We start from the raw sequence: 22,663 nt of genomic DNA on the forward strand, positions 1-22,663 counted from the left end.
TATCTCACAAGATATTTTTTAACTAGGTGTGTGCTTGCTTAAAAAAGGCACGTTATACCCACAAAGGACATGATGTGACGAAAGAGAAGTTCTGCAAAATATTCAGGGAATTTTTCAAATGAATGCAACATTTTCTCACACCCTCATAAAGGATTCTCTGTGAAACTGAACAGGGATGATGGGCAGTAGAATTGATAAAAATGTTTAGTGGTATATATGCTGTTCCAAGATAAAGGGGTAGTTTTTTTTTTCAACAGAAACTTAATTTTGTAATGTTTATCGAGATCTAACTAGAAAGATACATTTGATGACTGTAACCTGCTGAAGAAATAACATCAACGGGTATGTACATGCATATCTATGAAGTGACAGGAATGAAAACAAAGGTGTTGCTAGGAAAACATTCAAGAATGTTCTAATGTTAATCTTACAATTTGCATATTGCACACTAGGACACTCATTGCCCAAATGGTTATAGCTATTTCACAAAGGGTATGACCAATTACATGTAGAAAGTCACAAGAACATTCAGGAGTCATTCTTCTCTCAGATCAAAGGGCTGCATTTCTAACATGTATAAGATATATAGTTCACTGCATATCTATACCTTTCTCCTAATCGTGATGACCAGGATATTAATAACATTAAGTCATGTTATATGGTGGAAATTTATTTTGGATATTTATATATTTCACGTTTAACAATAAGGGTAACGGAGTACATTAGAAATTATCAAACATATTACTTAAATTATGGGGAACATGACTTAACAGGTGAGCACTAATACAGCTAAGAAATACGCAGACTAGTTAAATTAGGATAAAAAGTGAGCTTTGCAGATTTTTAGTCAGATGACTAACCTGATTAGTTAAAAGCACAACTATGTTAAGGCAACAAGCATTTGATTTATGTGTGCAGTCCCATTAGCTGGTAGGGGGCAATTTTTAAACACCAACTAAAAGCAACAGAACGTTGTAATCTGTGCACCCTCTTCAGTTTTATTACTTGGGGCCTAAGGCTCCCGGAGAAATAAGATCCATTTGGTTAGGCCACTTCGAAAACTCACAGAATGGACTTAGTAAGACTTGTTTATTTACCTTGAAGGAGGTAAAGGAGCAACAACCAAGAGAAAATGAGCTTGGAGGTTACTTGTAACCACCATCTGAAGAAGAACGGGAAGAAGACCACTCTAACAATTCCCTTTCTGGTCAGTGATGTCCACGGGCTTTCAGGTTTCGCTTTTGCGAATGCTGATCCTAGAACGCACAAAGAAGAGAGGATGAATGCTTGAAATTCAGATAAAATAGCTTGAAACACGTACTAACATGTATTTATAGCAGACATTTTTGTAAATGAAAAGCCACCATAACCAGAGCACACAAGCACCCGCCTTCAAGTTTAATTTCAACACTTTTAAAATACACGTTTGTTTGATTCAGCCAGATTCAATGCTGCGTTTAAACTAACATATATATTGCATTAACACTTCTTCACAGGAAGAAGACGACAGAACTTCTGACAGCCCAACCTTCCACAGCTGCCCATCATTCCATCACGGGGCTCTTCACACCCTGGATGCTACTTCTCTTGGACTTGGGACAAGAGTGCGAGACAATCACTGGCAACGACAGTTCAGTCTTTCCTCTGTGTCATCCGACACAGCTGTGGCATACATTTCCACAACTTTTTAGGACTACAAAAGGAGTAGACTGTTAGGTTGGAGTGCAACCCAGGGTTTAACTGAGCTCATCGGGCTGGGTGAAGTGACCCTTGCAAACAGTGTGGGACAGAAAATAGGCCTGAGCACAATAAAAAGGGTCCCAAATAGTGAATAAGATAGCTAAAAAATGTGACCTATGTTTTTAAATTTGGGCTGAAAGGATTAGATTGAATGGGGTGCACTGAACTGGGCTGGGGTGAATTGAACTGGGATACAGTGGTGTATGGTGGAGTGGATTGCATTGAGGTGGAGTGGATTAGAGTCAGGTGAAATTAATTGGGTGGGGTGAAATGGATTGAGTGGGTGGAAATGAAGGAGGTTGAATGTTGTGGGGTGGAATAGAGAGGGGTGAATTGGAGTGGGGTGGTTTGGAGTGGCATGATGTGGGATGGATTGGAGCGAAGTAGATTAAATTGCAGTGGGTTGATTGGACTGGAGTGAGGTGGTTTGGAACGAGGTAGACTGGATTGAGGTGGATTGGACTGAAGTGGGGTGAATAGGATTGGTGTGTGGGGGATTGGATTGGAGTGGGGTGGATGGAATTGGGGTGAGATGGACTGGGCTGGAGCCGGGTATATTGTTCTGGATTGGAGTGGGGCAGATTGTTCTGGATTGGTGTGGGGTAGATTATATTGGAGTGTAGCCGACTGTCGTGGGGCACGTTGTTTTGGATTGAAGTGGGGTAAATTGGAGTGGGACAGATTGTTTAGGATTGCAGTGGGGCAGGCTGGAGTGTAGAAGATCGTTTTCAATTGGAGTGTGGTAGATTGTTTTGAATTGCTGCGGGCAGACTGGAGTGGGGAGGATTGAGGTGGACTGGAGTGCAGTGGATTGTGGTGGGGTGGACTGAGGAGGAAGTGAGGTGGATTGAATTGTTGTGGGGTGTTTTGGATTGGAGTGGGATAGATTGGATTGGAGTGGTTTGGATGCACTGGAGTGGGGCGGATTGGGATGGAGTGTGGCAGGTTGGAGTGAGACTGATTGAAGTGTGGACTATTGGAGTGGGGTGGTTTGAAGTAGGGCCCATTGTTTTGTATTGCAGTGGGGCAGATTGTTTTGGAATGGAGTGGGGCATATTGGAGTGGGGTGTACTGGAGAGGAGCAGATTGTTCTGGATCAGAGTGGGATGGATTATAGTTGACTGAATTGGGTGGGGCGGATTGGACACAGGTGGGGTGAACTGGATTGGTGTGAACAGTATTGGCGTGAGTGGACTGGAGTTGGGTAGATTGGATTTGGGTGTACTGGATTGGTGTGGAGTGGATTGGACCAGAGTATGGTGTATTGGATTGGAGTGGGTGTGGTGGGGTAGATTGAATTGGAGTGGGGTGGACTGGATTGGATTGTAGAGGATTGTTTTGGACTGGAGTGAGGCAGATTGGAATGGGGTGGAGTGGATTGGATTGGATTAGGAGAATTGGACTGGAGTGGGGTGGGCTGGAGTTGGGTGGTTTTAGGATGGATTGGATTGGGGTGAGGTGGATTGGATTGGAGAAGGGTAGGTTTTGTTGAGCTGGATTGGTAAGGACTGGCTTAGTGTGGAGTGGACCGAATTGGTGTGGGGTAGACTGGGTTGGAGTGAGATAGACTGGGTTGGTGCGGGGTGGATCGGAATGGAGTGTGGTGGATTGTGGTGGGCGGGTGTTGGAGGGGAACTGGGATAGAGTCGGCCAGATTGTAGTGGGATAGATTGTAGTGGGGTGGACTGGAATGGGGCAGATTGGAGATGGGCAGACTGGAGTGGAACAGCTTGTTTTGGATTGGGTTGGGGGAAGATTGGAGTGGGGCGGATTGGAGTGGGCAGATTGTTTTTGACTGTAGTAGGGCACTTTAGAATGGGATGTTTTAAAGTAGGGCAGATTGCTTTGCATCGGAGTCTGGTGAATTGGAGAGGGGCAGATTAGTGTGATGGAGACTGCTCTGGGGTAGATTGTTTTAAATTAGAGTGGGGCAGAATAAAGTTGGGTGGTTAGGAGTGGCTGCAGATTGTTTTGGATTGGAGTGGGGCAGAATGGATTGGAGCCAATTGTTTTGGATTGGAGTGGGGGAGACTGAGGTGGGTAGATTGTTGTGGACTGTAGTGGGGCAGATTGGAATGGGGTGGTTTACAGTGGGGCAGATAACTTTGGTACAGATAACTTTGGATCAGAGTCTGGCGGATTGGAGTGGGGGAAACTGGACTGGAGCAGATTGTTTTGGATTAGAATGGGGCAGGATAGAGTTGGATGGTTAGGAGTTGTGCGGATTATTTTGGATTGGAGTGTGCAGACTGATTTGAATTGGAGAGGGGCAGACTGTTTTTGATTGGTGTGGGGCAGATTTGTTTTGGGATTGGAGTGTATTAGGGGAGTTGAACTGAAGTAGGGTGGATTGGGGACTGAGTGGGATGGATTGGAGTGGGGTAGATTATATTGAGCTGGACTGGTAAGAAATGGATTAGTGTAGGGTGGACTGGATTGGAGCGGGGTTAACTGGGTTGGAGTGGGCTGGATCAGAATGGAGTGTGATGGATTGTGGTGCACTGGAGTGGGTGGGGGAAACTGGGTTCGAGTGGGACAGATTGTAGTGGGGTGAATTGGAGTTGGGCGAATGGGAAGACTGGAGTAGGGAAGACTGTTTTGGATTAGGTGGAGCAGATCTGACTGGGGCAGATTCGACTGGAGCCGATTGTTTTGGATTGGAGTGGAGGAAGATTGGAGCGGGCGGATTGGGGTGGGCAGATTGCTTTGCATCGGAGTCTGGTGAATTGGAGAGGGGCAGATTGGAGTGAAGGAGACTGCTCTGGGGCAGAGTATTTTGGATTATAGTGGGGCAGAATAGAGTGGGATGGTTAGGAGTGGCTGCAGATTGTTTTGGATTGGAGTGGGGCAGATTGGATTGGAGCCAATTGTTTTGGATTGGAGTGGGGGAGATTGAGGTGGGTAGATTGTTTTGGACTGTACTGGGGCAGATTGGAATGGGTTGGTTTAGAGTGGGGCAGATAACTTTGGATCAGAGTCTGGTGGATTGGAATGGGGGAAACTGGACTGGGGCAGATTGTTTTGGATTAGAATGGGGCAGAATAGAGTTGGATGATTCGGAGAGTTATGCGGATTATTTTGGACTGGAGTGGGCAGACTGATTTGGATTGGAGTGAGGCAGACTGATTGGTGTGGGGGAGATTGTTTTTTTGGATTGGAGTGGATTGGGGGTTGGACTGAAGCGGGGTGGATTGGTGACTGAAGGGGGGTGGATTGGGGATTGAGTGGGGTGGATTGGGGATTGAGTGGGATGGATTGGAGTAGAGTAGATTATATTGAGCTGGACTGGTAAGAAATGGATTAATGTGGGATGGACTGAATTGGTGTAGGGTGGACTGGATTGGAGTGGGGTAGACTGGGTTGGAGTGGGCTGGATCAGAATGGAGTGAGATGGATTGTGGTGCACTGGAGTGGGTGGGGGAAATTGGGTTGGAGTGGGACAGATTGTAGTGGGGTTTGGCGAATCGGAATGGGCGGACTGGAGTAGGGAAGACTGAAGTAGGGAAGACTGTTTTGGATTAGGTGGAGCAGATTTCAGTGGGGGCAGATTCGAGTGGAGCCGATTGTTTTGGTTTGGAATGGGGGAAGATTGAAGTGGGGCGGATTGGAGTAGGCAGATTGTTTTGGATTGGAGTGGGGAAGATTGGAATGGGGCAGTTTAGAGTGGGGTAGATGGCACTGGATCAGAGTCTGGTGAATTGGGGTGGGGCAGACTGGAGTAGGGCAGTGTGGAGTAGGGCACACCGTTTTGGATTGAGTGGGGGCAGATTGGAGTAAAACAGAATGTTTTGGATTGGAGTGGGGTGGACTGAAGTGGGCAGATGGTTTTGGACTGTAGTGGGGCAGATTGGAATGGGGTGGTTTAGAGTGGGGTAGATTGCTTTGGATTAGAGTCTGGCAGATTGGGGTGGGACAGACTGAAGTGGTGGAGACTGGACTAGGGCAGATTGTTTTGGATTAGAGTAGGTTAAAATAGAATTGGATGGTTAGGAGTGGTAACAGATTGGGACTGGAGTGGGGTGGATTGGATTGCGCAGATTGTTTTGGACTGAGTGGGGCAGATTGTTTTAGATTGGAGTGGGGCAGATTGTTTTGGACAGGAGTGGGGCAGATTGTTTGGACTGGAGTGGGGCAGATTGTTTTGGACTGGAGTGGGGAAGATTGGAATGGGGCATATTGTTTTGGATTGTAGTTGGGCAGATTGTTTTAGATTTGAGTGGGGCAAATTGTTTTGAATTAAAGTGGGGTTGGTTGGGAGGACTGATGTGGGGTGGATTGAATTTGGATTGCTGTGAGTGGTTTGGACTGGAGAGAGGAGGACTGGATTAGTCTGGAGTGGATTGGACTAAGTGGGGTGGACTGGTGTGCGGGAGGTGGGGTGGATTAGCGTGGAGCTGTCTGGAGTGGGGTGGATTGGGGTGTACTCATCTTTTCAGAACAGCACCTATGAGCAAAAACAGAATAAAATATGAGTGCAAAGTGAGAAAAGAAAACTTGGCAAAATAAGGGAAACTATAGAAAATAAATCTTGGCAATTTTGTTTGTCCTGCTGGGCACATTTTTGATAGTCATGTGCCTTCTGTTTGTGTGGCACTAAAAGTTAAAAAGAACAAAATAATACCTCAATCACGTAGGGAGCAGTGGTGGGGAACTGATTAAAGTGGAAACAATCACTGCTTGGTCCCTGCTCCACAGAGAGGAATGCAAATGATGCTAGGCCTGCAGGGACAAATTGCAAGGCTGTAAAAAAAGAGTGCAATGCAAGCCAACAAATGGTAAGCAATAGGCGGACTCCAAGTCCTTTTTTGCTACTGTTAATAACATTGTCTCCCAAGCGAGACGCTTGCGCTAGAGCATGCTCTCGCAGACTAGACCCCAAAAACGGCCCACACACTGACCTGTCAGACCAGCCCCTCGTGCACAGTGTGATTGATCTACAGCCCCGCCAAATCTTCCTTGAAAAAGATATTCATGGTTTCCTAGCTTCCTTTCTAACCTTTCCTTTCCTATCTACAAGAAATAAGGAAATCAGTTTATTTCATGGTTTCTATACATAGTGCTGAGGTATTGCATATTGCCACATTAGCCTTTCTCCTTGTAGGTGCTTTAACATGTCCTCAATACCTCACAAAAGTTCTGGGCCCTAAAATAAGATATACTCCAGTCTCCCGTTAGACTGAATGAAAACAAGGGTGGGTAACCCTCTGCAAAATATTCCTGGAGGTGCTTAATACAACCCCTAATCCTTCTTTACGATTATCCTAATCTGAGGCAGCACCTAAGGAAGGCCTGTGAGCGCAACCTCCTAATGCCCTACCCTGTCTGGGTGGCAAGTGTCCAAAACACTGCTGCACAACACGTGAAAACCAGTGGGTTCTACTCTGAATGGAGTAGTGGCTTCTGATGAGTACCGAAGAGGGTTGAAACTAATAAGCACAGGTCTATTATCGCAGCATCCAGGAGCCCATCCACCATAGCAATTTAAGCAGGATGGGTGCCGCTGTTGTACATGCCTAGCATAAAACCTGCAGAAAGCTGTTTATTGCTCCTCTGACTTGATCACACTGGCCTCCAAACAAAACCCACAAAAAAAAAACACTGCAAAAGACAAGCACGATGGAGATGTGTAGTGGGGGGACACGTGCAACATAAAACACAAAACGAAAGACAGAAAGGACGGAGGCAGGACGGCATGGCTGGATGGAAGATGGATGGAAAAACTGATAAGTGTTGGACGGAGAGAAGGATGTATGCATGGACAGCAAGATGAATAGATAGATGTAGGCAAGCTGACTAGATTAGGATGGACGGAGAGAAGAATGGATAGTGGGATGGATAGATTTATCAAGAGAGAAATGTAAGAATGGACTCCAAGACAGATGAAAGGAGAGGAAGACGGACAGATTAGACGGAGAGAAGAATGGCTGGATGGAGAAAGGAAGTATAAACAGAAAGAAGGAAGGACAGGTGGGTGGGTTGATGACATGGAAGGAAAGCTACCACCTTCTTTGAGAACTGATGTGTTAAAGGCACCATTTAGACGGTTTATTTTCAGATTTCCGGGAAGCAATCGAATGAGTCTTGGACTCACTCGAGTAACTCACTCAGGGCTATATGGCACATGGCTCGAAGTGGAGGGTATTTTTTTTCTGGCTACTGCCTGAGCGCAACTACATAGATTTTCAGTTAGAGTAGCAAAATCATTTAGCATTGGAAAACAAACTTCAATTCACCTGTCACCTAAGAATTTAGAGCAACCCACGCCCAAGGTGTGTTCAGGAAAAAAAAATATTTTGACAATTGCATCGTTCATTTTAACCCGTGCTATTGCTAGATTGCAATTACATCAGTGACCGCTAGAGGAGTCAATGAGGATAAAATAGTACCATGAGAGTTATTAGCAGGTTACGTTCGCAGTTTAAATGGGGAAGTTTGAAGAGTTAGCATCTGCTGTTAAAGAAACGAACACTTTGCAAACAGTTCTTCTCGTTCAGAGTTTGAGGGACACCACCCGGGCCCTTGGGGGTGAAGAAGTCGGGGTACATGCATTTATTTACCAGGCTCTACTTTGTGCTGCCCATCTGTGTAAACGCTGCAAAAAGGAATAACCAGAAAAACATTTTACCGACTAGTTATCATGATCGCCCTTCTTCCCCCGTAAAGAATTTAGAAAATCAAAGTGGGCAGCAGTGAAGGTGAGGGCGCAGGACATCATTTATCACTTTCATGGCGAATTAGGATCACAAGTGCACGAGAACAAATACAAGCTAACAAACAACACAATCGAGTGTAGTTGTGTATGAACTAAACAGTGATTATGTGTCTGAGTGACAATATGCAGCGGTCTCAAGTAAATACTACCTCCAGAAAAAAGCAATGTCCAAAAAAAACAGATTTCAGTCAATGAAAATTATGCAGTAAAAAATACAAAACGTAAACATTAACTATCAAAAACGACAGAAACATGTTTTACTAAACCATCTATAAACAAACCTCGCACAAGGTCGACATCTATGAGGTCTGGTTTTACGTGTCCAGTTTTCTTTGGTTTGTTCTTCAAACCCTACGAAACAAAATAGTTATATCAAAATGACGCTCACTAAAAACGAGACCTTTCGTTTTGGGGAGATCGGCTGTTTTACTTTAACTGGAGGCCAATAACGGAGGAGTAGTGGGAACAGTAAATGGATGGCAAGTGCATTGACCCATACAGTAAAGATGCATACATTCCACTCTCTGGGTTTGTGATTTTAAAAGAGGATGTAGAGTAATCAACTGGAAACTGAGGGGTTTAGGCAAACATATATCCAAGGCCAGAGGAAATGTAACTTAGCTTGACCAAACAGTATTTCGGGCAGAAATTGGTGTATAGATCAAGCTGTTGAGCTACTTCGTAAGCTGATTCAGGCAGTAACTTTTTGTAATCTCCAGGACCTATCCTGTTAGGTAACGGCTTCTAGGGCAATTCAGAATGTGCAAAAGTAAGTATATCACGGAGAGGTCACAATGGCTGTATTTTTCTATAGGTTTGTGACCATCTTGCTAGCTATTTGGATGCTGTTTGAACCTATTTCTATGCCTGAATCTCTAAACAGGGGAATTTGTGTTGCAAATTCTGTATAGGATTGCAAATCTGTTGGTATAGACTTGGGGGCATGTTTTTATCTGTGGGAATGTGGATGTGTGGGCTTCTGGGTACGGATTTACTTTTAGGGACATGAATTTGTGAGCACGTGCAACGCTGGGGTCTTTGAGTAAAGTCCGTTTTATTGCATCAGTCCAACAAGTAAAGACTTTACTTGGCAGTGCACTCGAGGTCAATAATATGAAATTAAAACGATTCAAACAGGACTGGATTTGTTAATGCTGAAAACACACAAACCAACACCAGAGTTAGTACTTAACTTTTACAGCATTTACTTTGAAATAAGTGGCACTCGTTTAGCTTTTTTTTTTTAAAAAAATTCAAACCACGTCTCAAGCATGTTTTTCTAATATCATTATGACTAAAACATGATTTCTGAAGTGATGAAAGAAGTATGAAAATAAACAGGTGATGTAAGAAATGTACTCCCCTTTACAAGCGAATGTTTGCCGTCAAAAGGGTAAATTAACTGCAAAAGCCTAGCTAGTTGTTCTCGTATTTCAGTGCAATCTCTGTTCCCTTTACTAAATGAAGATTTAAGTGACGAAGTCTTTCTGTGACGTAACACAACGGCCCTGTAGCGAAAACATAGTTTTACTTTTTTTAGTACAAAGGAAACGTGGCAAACCATTCCGGGCAGGCCGATCCCCACTCAGGGCCTGGTGGTGGTGTTGGCACTGTCTGTGTGTAGGAAACTGATAACCCACTTATACAGAGTGGTTGCTCAGATAAACGTATGGGGCTGTTAAAAATATAGTAAAGATGGCAAGACGCACCAGACAAACCACTTACTAAGGAAAGAAGGGAGTAAAATACACCTGGGAGTTACAAAATGTCAACTAATGCCTGCTTTAAGATTATAGAATACTACGATTTCCACGTGATGCACGGACCTCAATAAAACTACACAAATCGTATCCTGAACGCTTCTCCAGATGCCCTTGGTGCCTCGGAGAAGAGGCCAACTTTTCCCATACTACGTGGAATTGCCATATGATACAAAGCTTCTGGTTGGGGGTGATAAATAAATTAAACGATCCTATTGGCTGTAACGTGCCCCTCTACATGAAATAATGCTTGATGGATCTCCCCCCCCCCTCCCCCCCTCCAAGAGAAAAATAAATGGTTGAGCAGAAAATGAATATTACTTGGCCTCGTCCTGGCTATGAAATGGCTCAGCTATGACCCGGCGTCCACTGAAGAAAAACATGGCTACAGCGGAAGAGGCGTATATGAAAAAGTGTGATTTGAAGAACGATTAGCCAAAGATCTAATTGCCCACCCGACACTAGGCACCCCTGAGCATGTAGAATGAGGAGCTGCCTATCCTGGATGCAACAATGTTACTTGCGTGTAATAGTCTTGGTTGCTTGGTGAATTCTTGGTCGAAGTGGGAATGGTGGAGGATTTTTTGTATTGGTCTATAAATAACTGTTATTCATGTGTGCCTCAGGAAGTGTTAGTCCAGTGTTTGAAGAACAGATGGGTGACTAGTGTGAGAGGAGGGCCGAGTGCAGAATGGTTAGTTGGACAAGTCTGCAATGTTCAATTGGTTGTTGCAGGACATTAGATAACATTTTAAATGAAAAATCTGTTGAATATGACATGTACAATGAATACCACAATTTTATGCTACTAAAGTCACCTGTGTAAAAAACCCGTATTAAAATTAATACAAAAATAGAAAAACAAAGGAAACGTTACAACTTCACAAAAAGTACACATTTTCACACAAATTTTTGCAACTAAATTAAGAACAAGAATTTTGAAGGGGGGATATTAAAGTGCTATTTCTAAAACTTAGCGCAAGAAATGCATATTCCAAATGGGATAAAAAAATGTATTGAAACTGGTCAGCATCAGAGTTTTTCAAAGTCTCAATTTAGTCTCTGTTCCATATTATTAAACAGTTAAAAACATAACACATGAATACCCACAACCTCTACTTATACCTGGATTCAGAAGTAAAATACAAAGGAGGCATAGACGGTTCCCTTTTAAAGCCGTTTTGCTCCTCACTAAAAAACATATATAAGAGAACTGGAAGTATGGGATGAACACACCTCAACAACGTCATTTTAAGGAACTGTAAGATACGGCCGAAAGCTGTGGGTGTTAGGAGACTGTGGCAAACATGCCAACATTTTAAGGCAGACAAGATGGTGATTTTAAAAAATTAGTCGGGGGAATGTGATTCCCCCACTGACTTACATTGAAGCGGAGGCAATCTGCCTGAATCCGGCCTGCCGGTGTGAATGGGGACAATCAACATTTCCATTTTTGGCAGATTAATAACAGCGCAAACAAAAACAGAGTTCTAAACTCTTTTTGTTTCGCTATGTAGAACTGTCAAAACTAAAATGCCAGGCCTGTCACATGCTCTAATCTCCCCCTCCAAGAATTAAGGATAAAGCGTTAACCTTGGACGTCAGGGGTAGTTCTCGAAGGGGGTAATTTGGGAAGAGTGCGAGACGGGCATCAACATTTTATTTTTGTCAGTTTTACAAATGTCTGAATCGGGTTTCTGCAAGCAATCGAAAGGCAGGAGACTAGCCTGAAGTCAGTATTCTCCCGCCGAGATCAGGAGGGCTGGCGTGTATGCTGTAGGTAGTTGGTCAGGGTAGGCTGGGCAACACTGAGGTCTTAAAGGATTTTCAAAAGGCAAGATGATTTTAATGTTTCTATAGCTAAAGTAAATGGCCTTGATTACTGTTGAAAGGGCTGTGCGAGGCACTCTTTGGAATGTGAGCGATCCGAAACACACATTGTGTAGCCTGGGAGATTCGTGCGCTTTTTCAGGAAAACATAATCTAGGTGCTGTTTTTAGGGCTAGCTTGACAGTGCAGCTGCCACTTGTGCTTAAATGAAAACCAGAAGATTCAGTACTGAGAGAGGTTTAGACTCTACCGAAATGTTGATTACCCTATCTATAAGCTTTAATTGGGCAGAAGGTTTGGGAATCCACTGAAAAAGAAAAGATAGACTGCACTGCCTTTTTTTGACTGTACGCTCAAAACAGTAGGTCCGAGTTGATTCACAGGGAAAACAACTCTCTGGTACCATAGATCAGACCTGCTTATTATGACAACAAAAGTAGTAGGCATGACTTATGTAGTGTGAAAATTGTATATTAAAGCCATTAGGCCTTTAAGGTAGATTTATACTGCACTGTTATTGTACACACGTATTTTGTTACATGGAATCTCACAGATCACTACTGTAGGCAAGGCTTTTTTTTAATTTGGTTACCACCTATGACAAAACCTGAGGGTAGAATATTTGCACTGTGATGAAGTGTCCTGTGTAGGAGGCCTTGTATATTGTTTTGCCAACTGTAGTTTTGACACATTTGTAATTTTATGAACATAATCTGATGCCTGCCTTGAGGGAACACTTCTGCTCAGCACAATAAGCTTTATTTTGATGACAAGTACATGTTGAAAGCTATAGATCATATTGGTTAATTGTGAAAAATGAAGCCAAGTGCCATATGTCTTATGTGTTTAATTTGAGAAGTTAGTACAAAGGCAGTAGGCTTGTCTTATTTATTTACTGTGCAAAGCATATGTAAAAGCCAAGAGGCCGACTGTGAATGCATGGTGGCAAAGCCTATCGAGAGATGTTTGTTACATGGAATCTCACAGAATAGTGGTGCCATTTACCCACCTTTGACAGACAATACATGGAGGAGCAGAAGATTTCCACTGTAATAATCCTTGTTATGAGGATTTTATATTGTTTTGCCAAATGCAATTATGTACATATCTGCAATGTTTAGATTATATCACTGAGGGCTACGTCGTGGGAAACTGTAGGCTCGAAATATTCAATTGAGTTGGTCATATTGACAAGTCAATGTTGCCTGATGTGTTTATTATGAGACGTTTTGACAAAGGCAGTAGACATATTAATTGCTACAAGCCAGTAGGCTTTTAAGTGTGGATTACGGCTGATTACACAGCTTTAAAGCCTGCAGACTAGTATTTAGTTACCTAATGTAGTAGGCAAGGGTTTTGGCACTGGTTGCACACAATGACAAACCACAATGATAAAAGATTTGCGCCGTAATAGTCCTTGCTAGGCCTATAGAATGGATTTCATACTGTTTGGCCCAATGCAATTTTGAACATATTTGAAATGTTATGATGGTGTATGCCTGATGGGTGTCTTGTGGGGAAAAATATGCTCAACAAATTAGGCTTAATCATGGTAATGGTGACCAGGGTTTGTTCCTGATTGACGGGTAAGAGATAAGACAGACAGCATAAGCCTGATCTGTTTATTGTGAAAACATAGGGCACAGATGGCCTGGCCGGTTTACCCAAAGTCAAAACGCCTTCAAGAGTGGATTGTTATTATGCGGAGTTAAAGCTTGTAAACAATAATTTTGTTAAACGGAAGTTAACAGATCGCAACAGTAGGAAAGGGTTTGGTGTATGCTATCCTCTCTGATAAACTCTATAAACATTGTGCTTTGGGATAGGGGTTGAACCAATTCAGCCCTTGGCTCTACTGCCCTGTGAGTAGTGGCATTTCACTTAATCACATGTTCACTTCCACCTGATATCGACTCAGCTTCTTGTCCAGGGTAGTTCGAGAGTCATTAAAAAATAATATTTTTCACCTTTGTACGTGACCCCTTCCAATTATTCCTTCTCTTTTTTTAGAGTGACTAGCAGGTTACCAGTTATTTCATCTGTAGAGCACTGCATCCTGCCTGACCACTGGTTCTAAAGCGGGTAACCCTGCTGGAACTAGTAGAACCAGATGAGTAGGGTTTCATGTCCGACAGAAACTGCAGAGGTAACACCAAAAATATCTTACTCTTAGTTGACAGAGTACCTGTGACCAGTAGGGTTGTACTAATGGTCTTGCTTTATGTTTGAACATGTTCATTGGCTCGCTATGGATCAAACTCTGGCCACCTTGGAGATAATACTCATATTTAGAAATTGGGTGCTGAGCAATTACACGAATCCTACCGCACTACCTATTGTGTATAATGTTTGCTGTGGAGAGGGTGGTCAGGCAAGGCTGCGCTCTCTCTAAGTTACCATAAGCCCTGACGCTGAAATCACTATCAGAGAAAATATGCAGTAATAAGGACAAAGCATGGCATTCACAGGAGTAAGAAGATACATAAACTGACAACATGCATAGATGACATCTTAGTCACGCTAACTGATCCAGATACTTCCGTACCCGCATCAGTGACTAACATAGCAAGTTATGTCATGGTTTCAGCTCCTATAGTTAATTATTGAATACTGAAGCAGAGGTTCCGGTTTCAATGGGTGACAGGTTACATAACCTGCCTTCGTATACGTGTGTCCGTCAACCCTGAAAAAGACTACCAAGGCAAACTACAAATCTCTAAAACATGCATTCCAACATGAGGTACAGCCATCGTACAGGGGGGAGTCGACCATGGTGCAGAAGAATCATAGCTGTCAAAATGACAACCTTCCATAAAAGCCTTTTCTTCTTCCAGACCTTCCTGCTGCCAGTACCTACTACAACACCCTACATATTGCAATGCAAGATGGACACATTTGTATGGGAAGGGAAAATGGCAATTGCCAGGCACTTGATGCAGAAATAATCTGTAGGGTTTGGGGGACTGGACTCCTCAATTTTAAAACATACTATTAGGCTGCACAACCTCTCTACTTAGTAGAATGGGAGTGGGAAAACTCAGAGAAGCAATGATGCTTCGTGGATCAAATGACTGCTGGTTTGCACTTCTGGAAACCCCCTGGATGCTGGAGCACAGGCCTTCACTTTTACACAGTTACCAGTTAAGACTGAAATAATGTTCTTTGCCAATGACTCCTAATTGGGGAATCCCGAGTTTATGTCGAACGGATATAGTGGGTCATTGAGAAGTGGCATGAAGGGGGATGAAAGAGTACACCAGAGCTGTTTGCTACAGAGAATGTAAAATCTTTTGTGCGTTAAAAAGTGAATTATGCCAGCCTGAAACAAATGATTTTGCCACGTCCGTGTCTGGCAGCGGGGTCATGCATCTCATCATTTGGTCCCTAGTTTATCAACATCTACTACAGCAGAAGAACAAGACAGGAAAAATATGTTGGGAGATATCTTGAACATTTTCAAAGGTATAGGGAAAGTTTGGGGTCAGGAAGGGGGAGAGAGGTAGGAAACGCAAACGGAATCTTCTGAAAATGCCCAGAAGTCAAACCACCATATCACTAGAATACAGAAGTAGACAGAAAATTTACCAACCCCTACTTTGAACCCAAGTTCTGGTGGCACAAAGCAAGTGCACCGGATCCTCGCCTGAAGAGTTCCCTTGTCTCTTCTAACCAAGCATCTATGCATTTTGCCCTTTAATCCACCCACTGATATCCACCATTTCACCTATATATTCTGTCATTCATTCATTATTTCATCTATTATCCAGTATTTCATAATTCCAGTCATCCATAAACCTCTCCATCCTTTGAGCTACCCATGCATCCTTTCACTCATGCACTTTTCACCCCCTCACTCTTCTTTTTAACCATTCACACATCATTTCACCCACCCATGCATGCACTCACCCATCCTTTCACCCACTCACACATCTTTTCACCCACTCATCCTTTCACCCATCTACCCTTTCACTCATGTCATAATCTTTATCCCTTTACCCAACAATGCATTCTTTCACCCATCCACCCACAGATCCTTTCACCAATCACCCTTTTACCCATCTACGCATCCTTTCGCTCATCCTTCCCTTTAACATTCCACTTTTCTTTCCCTTTTCTGTCAACCCATTTTTCTTTAGCTTTAATTATGAGCTTTTGTCTGCTGAGCTGCAGATGGAAAAGGCCCACAAAGAACCAAACTCCTGCTGTAGCTGCTAAAGGAAGGGGTCTGTGACGCCCCTAGCCCAGAACAAGAGCACAAGAAGATCTCCACAATTTCAATGAGCACATGCTATAGTCTTGGAACACCGGTGGTGCCAAATGAAGAAAGTTTGAGGGGAGAGTAATCGTTCAGACGAGAGAGGGACACCAGTCTCAACCAATCAAGAAGTGGTGGGCAAAAGACAAAGCTGTCTAAATTTGCAAAGAGGGATTCAGCCACAGACGGCAAACACTTTCTTCCTTGCAGAACCAGAAAAGGAGTCTCAAAGAGAAGCTACTTTAAGTATCAATCATTGGTCAAACAGAAATCTGGAGAACAAATGAAGTCATGCAATGGAACATCACTTCTGTGAGTAGCTATATAGGGGGTTTAGTACCATCACTGGAGAAGTCAACAAAAGTTGAGCGGCGCTCCCTCTTACAGACGCACGTAGCATAGGTGGCAACACACAGATACCTGAGGGAGGGACTCCAAAATCTGCATTACAGTCCTACTCACAGAGGACCCACAGAGCTCACACGGACTAACCAAGTAAATGTCATGAGAGGGAAACAAGGCTCAGTGCCATGTGTGCCAACCGGCAGCTATATGAATCACAGAATCTCAAGACGGACCGAGTTCCAGACAAAGGGTGGAGCCAATACACTAGGGCTGGTATAGCTCTGGAAGTCCAAGGACATGTATTGGTGTTCCAGGATGCCAATGACACATCAGAGGCTCTGATTCCTAGACTCGGCAAACTACTGAGGATGTGCAAGCACTGCTGTTCCAGAGGGCATGCATACTTAGAGATGAGCTGTTACCTTCAAAAGCATACAAAAAGCATCTTCGATGAGATCCTCCTATGAAAGGAGAAGAAAGCCACAGACTGAGGCTTTGTTTTATGACTGTATCTCTACACTTGTTGGATTAGTCCAAGACTGCAGCAGCCAAGCCTCAGCCAAACTGCCAGAGCTACTGGGAGACATTGTCAGCAATATTCAGTTATATACTATCTGAATTTGGCAAAGCTGAGTGCATGAGTTATTTTTTTTTAATGGAAATCTATGTGTTGCCTGTTTGGATCCTGTGTCACCATCTGCAAACAATCTGCTCAAATTATCTCAGTAGCAGTTTAAGTGAGACGGTTTTGAAAAACATGATATCTCTGTCATTTCCTTTCTCTACTTATACACTTCTAATAGCACATTGTGTTTTCTTGCCATTAACCGTTTTCCCCTATGTTGGTATTTCCAGTTTTCCTCGAGGCTTGAGCATTTTCCAAGTTCAACGCCTACCTTTGGTTACTTCCTATGGAATCATGTTTATTGTGACTGTATATTTTGGACCAGGATCAATGACTCTTTAGTTAGTGATGGCTGCTGTCTTGCAATAGGCCGAGTCTGCAACACTGTTGTGGATCCCAGGGGAAACATGACCTTACATAACAAGTCAAACAAAAGGTTAGCAAAATGGCAGCTAATTTCTTTGGCTCCAATCCTGCACGAGGTTGGGATTTTCTTTCATAGCGGCTTAGAGATGGACAGGTGCAACTCTAGAAAAGCAGCAGGTTGGTGCTGAAGATTGGGAGAGGCAAAGTAAACGGTTGTGGCTGCACTCTGCCTTGAATTGTCAGGGCTCCTCTATTCTAGGGTATTCAACATATCCTTTGTGGCTTTCATTCTGATCCTTACTAGAGGAGAGTGGGCAGGGAGGTGGGTGTAATGAATATAAAAACAGCACTTGCCTCAAGATCAATGTTTACAGCCAATTTAAATACGTGGTAAGAATAAACCTCTGTGTCAACTTTAAAAATAAATGTCCAGAAAAAGATCAAACTATCATCCAACAAGCCTTCACCTATAGGTTGTGATAAATGAATAAGAGAGAAAACATCTTTATTACTGCTTGGCCGTACCACTAGGCTCAGGGGACAGATTCAAATATATAGGGAAAATATAATAAATAGTGCTTGCGTGTTTCCCCCCTCCCCCCCCCCCCTATACTCAATCCAAAGAAAAACTCAGTGTAACGTGTAGTCCCTTCTCAGGAAGGGGACCAGAGTCAAAGTGTGGGATTAAGGGAAGGAGATGTTGATATTTCTTCAAGGAGGACTGATAATGTCTGCTCTACAAAGCCTCTCCAGGTTCGGGTGCCTGGCGTCAGTTACCCCTAGCTGCCCCTTGTGAAGCGAAGGCTACAGGTTCTCAGGGGACTAGTGTAACGAGGATCTCCAGGTAACAAGTGTATTTTAGTCCTGAACATCTGGTGCAAGCAGACACAGAAAAAGCAGGTCACACAGAACGGCCATGCAAGACCCTGCGGGGTTAGTCTGTATACTCAGTGTATGTGTAATTTGCAAATTGGTGTTTACAAGTTTGTTTAGGTTTTTTTTTTTTACTTCACTATCTCTGAACTTCACGAAGCCGCCAAAGTGTAAAAAAAACAAATACAATAGTGTCTGAGAATACCGACAAAAAATCCCTGAGAGATCTGCAAAGGAAATAACTTTGGAAACATCAGAAAAGTGTACGGTACACTACTGGTGAAACGCCTCTAAGGAATACAACGTCGGCAGGCAAGCTGCAGAGTGCATCAACATAGACCTGAGCAGGGCCGGAAACCCAGGAAATCTGGTCACTGAACTACCAAGTAACGATGGAGGGTAAGACCACAATTTCCATCTACACAGATCGTCAGAAAACGAAAAATTGAAGGTGGAGTATACAACAGAAATATGTGGCCAAAAGCTACAATACATGGTGAAGGATGCACACCTGCCGCCCTAACATGGTTAGTCTCCTCCCACATATGGACAAAGGGAACTGTACGGGGCACTAGCATTAAAATAAAAAAATATATATATATATCTTGTAGACATATATTGATTTTTATTCACATTGTATAATTCAATTAACACACTTCTATTACGCTTGCAACGGCATAAACTGTATTTCATTTTGCCAGTAATGAATAAATGCAGGTGCACTGGTGCATTGTGACAAGGTCTACAAACAAAACCAACTGAGTAACACAATGTTAAACACATTTCACCTACTCTGAGTGACAGAAAAACACCATCTGAAAAAACTGCAATCCACAAAACTCGTCAAACGTGTCGCCCTTTCCCTTTGGCTCTTTTACACGGGCATGCGTCCATCAGCAGCGCGACCCCACTTTTCACACTTTAGGCTTTAAAAACATGTCTGATGTGGTAGTAGAATAAAACGTAGCAGTTTATGAGAAACCCTTGTGCCAACTGTTATGACATGCAGATACACGGCATAACCATCATGTTAGGAACACCAGGATGCAGTGCGGTCTGTGCATCTGCACACGTGTGTGCAGGCTCACACAAGCCATCAGGTAACACTTACCAGTTTCAGAAACTGCAGAACAAGAGACCACAGCATCAGAGCAAAGGAAAAGCAAACTGAAAGTGTAAGGTGGCTACTTGGAAGTAAGAAAAACTGGCAAGCACAGATGTTATAAGGTGTCATTAAAAAGACAAGATACTGAGAAGACGTTAAGTGACCTAAATGCTTTTATTTCAGAGTTCAATAAAAAAAGACAAACGTAAACATGCGGCATAAATGCTGTCGGTTACATTTTATCACCTTTATCAAGCTATACATGTAGATCATATTTTGTAGATCATGTCTTTAAATGGAAAGGAGCAAGTGGATCCAACAAAAAGGCAGTGTTATTGTTCAGCAATGAGAAAGAATTACCATGTCACTGCATCAAATAAAAGAAAGGGGTAAAAAATGTACTGGAACGCAATTCCTTTGCCACCAGGGTACACTGTGCATGATGCATTTCAGTAAGATCTCAGAAACAAATATACATTTCCATGGGGAACCCCAACAGAAGTTCTGACAGATAGTATTGTAAACGCCGCACAATTTCGCTCTATCATTAATTTATAGAAAACGTCCTGATTCAGGTCATATGAAGCACGTAGGCTGCTTTAGGCATGGAAACGGCGCCCGTGCCCACAGCCTCGAAACCCAACATACTGTTTGATTACGCACTCTAATCCAAGCGCCAAGCGTCTCTATAAACGGTCCCACTGAAAGCTCCTCTGCTTGGAAAAGAAAAATTCTCCTACCAAGCAGGACTGCCAGTGGTGAGCCTTAGCACGCAGACCTCCTGCCTTACCAGAGCCCAGCGCTAAGAAGGGGGCACCACTGACCGGGCTGACGGAGCCGGGCTCCAGTATGTAGAGGAAGCCGAGGGGGCAGCGCAGACCCGGACACAGCCTGAATATTCACCACATATACTACACAGCAGTGGCGTAGCGTGGGTTGTCAGCACCCGGGGCAAGGCAAGTAATTTGCGCCCCCTAACCCGTGGATTTTAGCACTCGCGAGTGCGAGCGCGCCCCCCCCCCTTCCCCCCCAGATGTTGCGCCCGGTGCGGCCTGCACCCCCCACGCTACGCCACTGCTACACAGTGCCCCTCAGCGGGGACTGAGGAGACCCCGGCGGCTGCCCACAGAGCGGAACTCTATTCAATCATTATTCGTAAACTCATTTCTAAAGCGCTCAACTGTCTGACAGGCGCCCTGGCTCTGAGACTTCAGGGTACCTCATCCCAACCTCGCCAGCATTTACTTCGTGAACAGACAGTTTTTCAACGACTTTCTAAACCGATCAAGGTCCGCTGTCTGTCAGAAAAATCAGCCAGAGACACAGGCAGGCTGCCCCGTTCACTCGCAGCTCCTACCGAGAGCACAGCCCGAGAAAGTCGGAAGTTAGAAGAATGGCTTCTGTCGGTCACAGCAGATGGCCAGGACATACCTACATCTGTTCTGCGAGCAGACAGGACCCCTCTTATGAAAGCCCTGTGAACAACACAGAAAGACGGGACAAGAATCCATTTTGCAAGTTGTAGCCAATGCACTTTGAGCGCAGCGTTGAGAACTATTGAGGTGCAACATTCCGTTTACAAGCAGGACGTCTGATCGGACAATCTGAAGCTCCCAGTGTTGGTAAGCTGTGACTCCGGTGTAGCTCTACAAGGTTTGGTTCCCCACCTATGGGTGACCTGAACGAAGTTCAATGCACCAGCCAGAAAGTGTAAGACAGGCTATTGTGGTCCCGCAGAACTCCACTCAATGTATGGCTGAATTAAAACCATGGCTTTTAAGTTACTAACAATCCCCATAAAGGGGGTCATAGGAGTTGTGGTAACAGTAAACCTGTTTCACTCTTTACAATGTCATATATACAGTACTAAGAAGAACAGACACTTAACTAAAAGTATTTATTACACCTGGCTGCACCTGTTTCTCAGTACAATTAAAAATTAAAATAATCACCCAGAATATCATTAAAGCAGCAAGAAGGCACGTTATACATAATGAAAATAAAATGAACAAATCTAACATGGCTTAAATGTAATCTAGAAGTCCAACAGCCTAAATATAGTTCTACACGCTACTCTAGGAGAGAATGTACTAGAGCAATTTGTAGACTAGAGTTTCTCGGGAAGAAGCTGCGCACTGTATGGCTTATTCACAGCTTGCGCTGTTGAGTAAGTGTTCCCTGAGGAAGGCAAACAAGTGCTGTGGTAGCAGCTCTCTGCTGGTACTCAGCTCCTATCAGCTTCAGGCAAGATGCATCAGCTTCTCTTAATGCCAGTGATAATCAAGATAGCCATCGGACGGTATCTTGCAGAATAATTTGGGGTGAAGGACCTCTCTACCAAAGAAGCTGAGCGGTGGTCCTTGAATACTAGGCATTATCAGAGATGAAGACTTTTGACCTACTTTTAGAAATGTGGCGTATAGATTACAGGTGCAAGAGAAGGTGGCCTAGACATATCTCTAAGAAGATGGGAGACGAGTGGACATCAATATGAAATACTTCTCTTTGATAAATTATCTAGGGAGGGTTGTTGGTGGCTCTGACGGATTGATAGGGAAGCATTTGTTCCAGACTTAGTGTGTCATCAAGCGTTATATCTAAGTCATTATTGGAACACCTTATCACTTTCTGACCCTCCCTTGGCCTGGCAACCTATAACGGCCAAATTACATTCATGGTGTTTACGGTTTATAACAGATGTGGGCGGAGTGTGAATCTTGATGGATTTGAGGGCTTGCCTGGAACGGAGTCGGAAATAACCATAGTCTAGCTGACTAAGTATGGTAGCTTGAACAATCAGAGGTTTCTCTATAGCTGGAAAAAGAGGCAGAAGTATCCGGAGAACTTTGAGTATTGAGAAACAGGCATGTGCCAGCCTATTCACAAGAGCGGTCAAAAAATGGATCACTATCAAAAAACGAATCCAAGGTAGTTAACTTCCGAAGAAGAACGTTGGAATGGGGAGGCCAAAAATCTACTAGCAGTGCCTGTGGAATCTCATTAGCAGTGCAACACAGTACCTCTGTTTTATCCTCATTGAATTTGAGGGAAT

General features: G+C 43.6%; 1 protein-coding gene across 3 annotated transcripts in view; it reads right to left on the bottom strand.

Annotated features, from left to right (window-relative positions):
* PHTF2 (putative homeodomain transcription factor 2) overlaps positions 1-22,663 on the bottom strand; it is a 489,158-nt gene that overhangs the window by 181,067 nt on the left and 285,428 nt on the right. For all 3 annotated transcript variants that reach the window (XM_069229666.1, XM_069229667.1, XM_069229669.1), the window contains 2 exons: positions 8,734-8,803; positions 1,098-1,256 (listed from right to left, as the gene is read on the bottom strand). In XM_069229666.1, coding sequence (XP_069085767.1) covers positions 1,098-1,256; positions 8,734-8,803 — 229 coding nt within the window. The remainder of the gene's footprint in view (positions 1-1,097; positions 1,257-8,733; positions 8,804-22,663) is intronic.

The sequence above is a fragment of the Pleurodeles waltl genome, chromosome 4_1 (assembly GCF_031143425.1).
Source record: "Pleurodeles waltl isolate 20211129_DDA chromosome 4_1, aPleWal1.hap1.20221129, whole genome shotgun sequence".
NCBI classification, from domain to species: Eukaryota; Metazoa; Chordata; class Amphibia; order Caudata; family Salamandridae; genus Pleurodeles; species Pleurodeles waltl.